An 8,204-nucleotide genomic window follows, 5' to 3' on the forward strand; every position below is an offset into this window, starting at 1 on the left:
AGCATTCAATAAAAGAAATGGTAAACACACTGAACAGAACAACTCTTCTTCCTCCTCCTCCTCCTCCGCCTCGTCCTCGTCCTCCTCCTCCTCCTGGGGGTGCATCTCCTCACCTGCTGCACTTCGTCTCTTAAGATGATGATGAAGAAGAAGAAAAAAGGGCTCTTAGCCTGGTTCATTAGATGACTCATAGATTTAAGCCTATTTTGTTGCTGCACTCAAACAATTTAACCTCCCCCCAACACACACACACACACACACACACACACACACACACACACACACACACACACACACACACACACACACACACACCTTTCATTTGCCACTAATAGATTATGTAAATCCAAAGTACCATTGTACCTCCAAACACTTCACTCCTTTCACCCGTCTTCAATCTCAATTTCTTCAGTGTCCTTGAGGATCAGTAAAGTATTTGTTAATCTATTCCATTCTAATCCACTGACTCACTGTGGAGGGTCACAAGAGCAGCATTCCAGCAATCACTGGGAGAGAGGCAGGGTGCATGCTGGAAACCGGCAATTTCCCTGGGGATAAACACAGTTTGATATAATCTTATTTTAAAACAAGGTAAGATAAGGAGGAGATTTGGGACCGAAACCTTTAAAACAATCCACTCTGCAGGACAAAATATAAAACAAAATGTCCAATACACCAAATCCACATATTTATTGAACTTGACAACAACAACAAAAACCCTGAAGCTGTTTCAGTTAAGTAATGCAATCAAAATCACTTTGTTTTCCCACAGCTGTTTTAACATCTCAGCACAAAGAATGCATTGTGTTGAAAATGAAGAATAGAGACATTCAGCACAAAGTATTTACACGGACACATAAATGATGCTTCATCGCTCATTGAAGACACTTAATATACGCAAATGATAAACATTTATGTTACTGACAATACAAATCATTTAGTAGGAATAATTACAAACATACAGTGAGTCACAGACCATTACAGCAGCAAAAAAATACATGTACTTCTTTCCATTATAACAACACTTTATGACATTGATTATGACATAATTTTGTCATGATCAAAGCGCAATGTCAGAGAATTTTTTTTTTTTTTACCATTTATATTTCTCATGATCTGTAAAGATGATTGACCATCTTAGCAAAGTCAGTTAAGACCTTATTATTATGTTCAGACTGTCCAAGAGGAAAAGTGAATCTAGCGTTTGTATGAATCACAAACCTGGTGAGCCTCATCTTTTAATTACCGAGGTGAGATGTCAAAGTGTGGCGTGACAATAAATGACTTCCAACAATTGCGTCCATTTCAACACGTAAACTAAACACGTATCTGATATGTGAGCTTCTTCCACTTTCATCAGCACATCACATGTAGCTACTCAGACTTGTTGTTCAGCATTAAATGGAAACCGTGGGCACGTCTGTCATTTTGGAGTTGTTTGACATGTGATGTGGTCTCAGTGTGATCATACTGTCTTCAGTGTGGGTTGAGTGCATATGGAATATGGAGAGCTATGGAGCAGCTGTGGCGCCACTCATGGATGTTGATGGCTGTGACGTCTCTCTAATCCCTATTCCATCCTTCCACCTATGTGCTGCCTTTTCCGTCTCCTCCTCCTCCTCCAGTTTCTAACATGAAAAACTGGTCTCGTCCTTCACCCTGCCGTACCCGCAGACGCCCTCTTCCACCTCAGCTTCAACAATGGCCGTGCCGTTGCTCGGAGGCGTGTCACTCAGGGTGCTGCGGAGGGTCACCCTGGTGACGCTGAGCGAGTGCGTCCTGGGTGTGGCATGGTGCGGCCGATGGCACATGACCTCCTTGAACATCTCCCTGAAGCGAGTGGACATGAGGTTGTACAGGATGGGGTTGACGGCAGAGCTGAGGTAGAAGAACACTCCGGAGATGATGTGGACGTACTGGAAGATTTCCAGCTGGCTGTTGGTCCACTCGCTGATGAAGCTCCACATGAGGCGGTCAGTGTGAAACGGGGCCCAGCAGATCCCAAAAACCACCACTAACACAACTGGAGACAGAAAAGGAGAGAGAGAGGAGGATAATATAGGACGGCTGTTCTTTTTTCATCGCCAGAATCTTATGTTATTTGACAAACTCTTTAAACATAAGCTGCTGATTACGACTGAAGTGGGGGAGATAAAAATGGAGAGAAGATAGAGACAGCGAGGTGAAGGCAAAGTTAATGAAAGAATGAATCTACGGTGTTGATTTAATATTATGTGCATCAGTAATGAATATAGTCTATCAAAGGCGTTGATAGTAAAGGATTTGATGCATGTTGGTCAGGAGATCAATGAGATTCAATAAAGTATAAATATTCCTGCTTCACAGCCGTATGCACTCTGATGTTCTGCTCTACGCTTGGTTTCACCTTGGCACAAAGGCTACTAAGGCTCATTTATCTGAGCTTATTTATCTGTTTTTGTTGTCTTTCATCATCATGAATATACATTCAATGTGTGAGAAACATACCGTTTCGTTGGTACATACCTGAGTCAGTTATGGATGAGTTCAGACAAATAAAGCTACTTGGTTGTGGACAGACTGTGGTTATGGTTGTATAGAATCAAGTTTAAATTAACCTTTTACTTTTTGCTGAGTAACATCAATGTCACCACCAATGAACGCTGACGTTGTCATGCTGGGAATAAATGAAACAAATCAACAATGTGTTCATTTCTTTTTCATTCTATAATTTTTACTGTCAAGCAGGTGAAAAGGAAATTCATTCAATTAATAGAATTAAGATAACAAAATTCCTCATTTTGCTATCTGTAAAAGCAGTGCTCCTTCATCAGAAACATGCTTTGGCCAGAAAGGAGAGCATCACAATGGAGGGAGAGGAATAATAATGCAGAAAGTCATTCTAACCTTGCAAGATTAAGAAAAGAATGGTTGCTATGAGAACACAAAAGCAAGAGTGTGAAAATTAAATGAAATAATCTAAAACAAAAGGTATTATTGAAGGTCATAAAAGATTAAAATAGAATTATTCCACAGGGTCAAAGCAGAGCCAGGGGAGGCATCAGAGGCAAAGTGGAATCACACATATTGTTAATAGCTGATCTGGAATTGTTGTGCTTGGCGTGACTGCAAGAGGACTCATAGAGGGTTTGATACTCACACAGCATCTTGGTGACCTGCCTGCGTCGGGCCTTCTGCTGCTTTGTGCGGACATTACAGAAGCTGTCCTGCCCCATGCCCGACTTGGCCTCCAGCACCTGGTGCATCTTCTCCCTCTTCAGCCGCAGCCCGATGAGCAGGTAGAGGGCGCTGATGGTGAGCATGGGCAGGACGAAAAACAGCAAGGCCATCACCTGGATGGTCAGGTTGTACATCCACCGTGGTTTCACCAGCGTGCAGATGGCTGAATCAGGAATCTCCACGCTCAGGGTACCGTTCCCACCGGGCCCAACTGAGGGGCCGTAAAGGGTGGCGATCCCATGCAGACCCGTGTTGGGCACGGCGCACAACACCGACACACCCCACACGGTAAGGATGACACGTTTGGCATGGGTACGCGTCACAACATACTTTGCACGAAGCGGGTGCACCACGGCGATGTAGCGCTCCACACTCAGAGCTGTCACGTTGAGAATGGATGCCCAGCAGACGGTCTCAAACAGGAAGGTTTTGAAGTAGCAGCCACCTTTCCCGAGGAGGAAGGGATAGTTCTGCCACAGCTCGTACAGCTCCAGCGGCATGCCGAGCAGCAACACCAGCAGGTCGGACACCGCCAGGCTGAACAAGTAGTAGTTAGTTGGCGTCCACATCACTTTGTTGCGTGCGATGACGGTGCACGTCAGCACATTCCCCACCACGCCGACCAGGAAGATGAGCAGGTAGGTCAGGCAGACGGGAAAGAACACCGGCGAGCGACGAGGACCCAGATATTTTTCCAAGTACTCGTCCTCGTTCAAACACACATCGTTTGGCTCGACGTGGCTGCCATTTAGGCCAAAGGACAGATTGCCACACTCCTCTGGAAGACAACCCCACCCGCCTCTGTCAGCCATTAGAGAAGAGGAGCAGTTGTATGTGAACATCCTGAAGAGCTTTAGTTTCACTGGAAAAACAAAAAAAGACAAAAGATCAGAAGTCAATTTGAAGAAAGGTTGGTGTTTAGAATAGAGCTGACTGGAAGCAGATGCTGGTAATTATCACCTGTCAATTATAGCACAAATGTATAATTGGCTTAATGGACTGCACTGCACATTCCAACATAAAAGCCTCGCAATAATGACGCTTGTGATGTTCACTTGCGGCAAAGTCGAAGAGGGGCTGTTTGAACTGCAATTTGGTTGAGACAGTTGCAGGTTTGGCGCCCATTGGCTCCAAGGACAGGTCAACAAAAAAATTACAATAACAACACAAATGTATCTTGACTTTCTCAACCTTGGTTTCTAGATGAGCAGTCTTTTAGTATTACATTATGTCCAATCTAATTTACATACATTAATAACACAGTCCAATACAAAACCCCGGACTTCAGTTTCCCGTCTCCCAGCTCCTCTGCAATGGAATGAACTCAGTTACTCTTTAAATCTTTGAAAGCTTTGCCTTGGTTCTTTCAAACTTTGCAGAGTTTTCTCTGAGCAAATTAGCAAACTAATTAGAGAGATTGCTGCACTAATGCCAGCCTGTGCGGTGTAAAACACCCTGGAGTCGACTAATGGCAATCGACGGGCAAACAGAGGAGCTACAGAGTTATCTAACCACCTCAAACATTTCTTTTAACTGATCAATCATTTGAAAACCTTTAACTGAGCAAAGGAGGTTGTTTGCTTTGAAGGTGTCAGGAGATAAGAGACGATCGTGATGCCACTGACATTAAATGTGGAGGGTCAAATGTAGAGAATGGAATTTTCATCACACCCATCAAATTAAGTTGCAGAAAGGGTCTGCAGACAAAGTGTCTCCTGTCACTCAGTCTCACTCACAGTTATCAGTTCCCAGTAGAGAACCCTATTGTACTCATTGTAATTCACTTTATTATACTTTTTTCTGACACTATGACACTTTCTGACACCATAAATTTCAGAAATAGCAGATCATTTCCTTTGAGTCACATCTTGCCTAAGGCCAATTTTTTACTTGGCATTGTGCCGCCGGTAGCAGGAGTTTGTGCATAACAGGAACATTAAAGCAAATCACTAAGCAGCAGTTTGTCATTGTCGACAAGGTGCCCCTGAAAAATACCTGATCTTCAAAGGAACACACACCCGGAAGCAATGACTCCTTAGATTTGAAATCATTGGAGGCTTTGATGTTCTAACGTCTACGAAATGTAATTTGGTAGTAATTATCAAACCGGGAGCAAGGTTTTATCGCAGCTGGATGGACAACATGAAAGTAAGGAAGATATATCACACAATTCCAAAATGAAGAAACTGCTTGCATTTAATTATTTTTTGATAGTGTTGTTGATTCTTGGTAGAAAACCTAACCAAAAGGAAAACATGTGATGCTTCAGCGAGAACATTCAGAAAGGTTTGAAAATGAGAGTCTGCTGCCAGCTGTCAGTTTGATGGAGTGCGCATGAAAAGTTAATTCATGTGCTTAGCTACTGTCTGCTGTCACATTGACTCTGCATAGAGCAGGAGAGGATGGTCAATCAGCTGAATGACAGTTTCCCATTTGGAGGCAAATAGTGATGAAAATGACACAGTGACCACTGTAAATGCAGAAAAACAGGACAATGATTTTCCCCATATATTTACATATTTCAGCCAGAAGTAATTTTCTGTCTCACAGAAAGAATAAGAATGAATTCCAATCCACGGTTCAGACCGAGCAGAAGCTGGAAACAGAATCAGCAGTCATGTGTTAGTCACATGGGGCAGCGCTTCCTTTCCATTAACTCACTTGCACATAAGAAATCTCTCAATTTGCCTGTGCGATCTCCACTATGGTCTCTAAACTACAAACTGAATTAGCATTCCAAAGCTTTTAATGTCCGTCAAGGTGCCTGTTGCTCTCCTAACAGGTGGAGAAAATCCCCTCAGCGTTTTACTAAATAAGCATCCACTTCATGTTTAACGCTCAGAGGCCAAAGAGAGAGCGAATGATAACATGAGCACAGCAGCATTCTGCCTGCCTGCATGCAACATTAATATTGATTCACTATGTCTGTAATGTATGTTTCCATCCACATATGTAGAGATACAGTATGTTCCCTATGTGATGAACTACAAGAGAGAAAACCTGACACATTGATTCAAAAGCCAAGTGTTCACAATATTTGTTTTCACATTCACACAGACACACAGTCAAGTACACATTACACCTCACCCAAACAGCTTGTTTATTTATTAATATCAAAATATCAATATCTTGACAAACGTGATTTCTCATTCTTTTCAGGCCAGCCTGTCAGCAGAGCCACAGATTGTATTCAATTATAGGAAGTCTTTCTCCCTAATGAAAGCAAGAAAAAGATGACTCAGACTTGTGATGGTCTGGCAAAGGGATTTTAAGACTGTGCTCTCTGACCCCCCGTGGTACCTGCTGGCTCCTACATTAGGTGAGAGATTACTCTGTATTGATGCCTGTGGAGAAACAAAATCTGCAGTTTTAGAGCTGCCCTAAGGGCAGTGACCAACCGCAGCGCTCACTGATGGTGCAAAGCCTCTGCAACGTGCTGAATCTGCCCTCTTACTGCAAAGAGAGAAATATTGAGCTTTCTGTTCTCATTTTGTTTGGTGGCAGGTTTTTCTATCACCTGTGGAGTTTGTAGTCAAATACCAGGGTTTCCATAGTATTTACACATGTACTGAGAGAATACTCAATTATTCCCCAATCCATGGTTTCTGACAGTTTGGGACTGGGGAAAATAAAATACAGAGCATGTGTGACAAGAAGGTTCTCTGGAGCACAAAGGCTAAATCAATATCCAGCTTACACGACGTCAAGCAGCAACTGCAGATTTGAAAAGACACCTGAGTCAAAGTCAATGTGTCACAGCGACCACACTCTGCTTTGCTCTTAACACCGACGTTATAATCGATTACACAACCATATAATTCTGACATATTTCTCTTTTATTTAATGTCTCTCCTACTTTTTTTTAACAACAAATTATAGCAGATGACTCTTTCTCCCATAAATGCCCTCCTGACAGGAATTGGAAGATTTGATGTTAAATAGATGAGAATAACTACAAGAGACGCAACATACAAAAGAGTTTAAGCAATGAAGGCCACAGATTACATTACCTCTTAATTAAGGCCCCCAGTGTTTCAGTTCATGGTCACATATTACTGTTAAATATTCAATCATATTCAATTTACCTGAGACCTGAAAGAAATCAGGTCTGCACACAATTTTGTGCGTGCATGCACCAGTGTGATAAACCACTGCAACAAATCCCATAAAAGTGCTCAATGGATTTACACAGATTTAAAAACACCAAATATTTCCATACATATTCCTCTTTTTACATACAGCACATGCTTTGTTCCACCCTGAGATGTCAAGTATTTCAAAAGTGATTTTTTTTACAAACATGATGACAGCCTGGGATTAAACACGACAAAAAAAAAATTAGAATAAATAATTCTGATCCTGAATAATTTCATGAATCCATAATAAATCTGTTCTATCTGTATTCTTACGCTGACCTCCTACATCCAGCTGTCTCCTGAGTGTTAATCTTCTTACCTCTTGTCACTTGTGGTTATTTCCCGGTGTGAAGAAGCCGTGGTGTCTTGTGTGGAGGGGGAACAATGTGTTACACTCGGTCCACTCAGCTCCTGGTCTGGTCTACAGCTCAAGAGAAGCCTCACTTATGTTAACAGGCATTTTCTCTCTCTGCTCTCTCTCTCTCTCTCTCTCTCTTGCTCTCTCTCGCACTCACTCTTTCTCTCCCCACGTATATTCCCTGCACCCTCTCTATACCACACATGCACATAGACACACTTTACCCACCACACACATAATTAGTGTGTTGTATTAATAGGGTCGCTGTCAGATAGTCCGTGATTGCTGAGCCCGTGGTGTGTGTGAGGGTGTGTGTGTGAGGGTGTTGTATCTCATCTCGTGCACACTCCCCTGGCACCACTTTCACTTTAGGGGTTTTATTTGAACAGCAGTATGGGAGTGATGGTTTTGGTTTTCTGCCTGGAGAAGGATGCAGCAGCTGACTGGTAATCAGCAGTTGTGTCCGTTTATCACCCCAGCAGTGGTGATGG

At 42.6% G+C, this 8,204-nt stretch overlaps 1 protein-coding gene across 1 annotated transcript; it reads right to left on the minus strand.

The window, feature by feature from the left end:
* Nucleotides 1-1,628: 1,628 nt before the first annotated feature.
* nmur1a (neuromedin U receptor 1a) lies at nucleotides 1,629-4,061 on the minus strand. The gene is made up of 2 exons (XM_076151358.1): nucleotides 3,140-4,061; nucleotides 1,629-2,023 (listed from the first exon to the last, which is right to left on the minus strand). The coding sequence occupies exons 1-2, from the start codon at nucleotides 4,059-4,061 to the stop codon at nucleotides 1,629-1,631; spliced, it is 1,317 nt and encodes a 438-aa protein (XP_076007473.1).
* Nucleotides 4,062-8,204: the final 4,143 nt, after the last annotated feature.

The sequence above is a fragment of the Genypterus blacodes genome, unplaced genomic scaffold, assembly GCF_046128005.1.
Source record: "Genypterus blacodes isolate CSIRO-AG114 ecotype Tasmania unplaced genomic scaffold, CSIRO-AGI_Gbla_v1 ptg000054l_1, whole genome shotgun sequence".
Lineage (NCBI taxonomy): Eukaryota > Metazoa > Chordata > Actinopteri > Ophidiiformes > Ophidiidae > Genypterus > Genypterus blacodes.

Coding starts and splice junctions, on each gene's coding strand:
- nmur1a (XM_076151358.1), bottom strand. CDS start 4,061: ATGTTCACATACAACTGCTCCTCTTCTCTAATGGCTGACAGAGGCGGG. Junction 2,024..3,139: donor GCAGGTCACCAAGATGCTGT/GTGAGTATCAAA, acceptor TTCTGTCTCCAG/TTGTGTTAGTGGTGGTTTTT.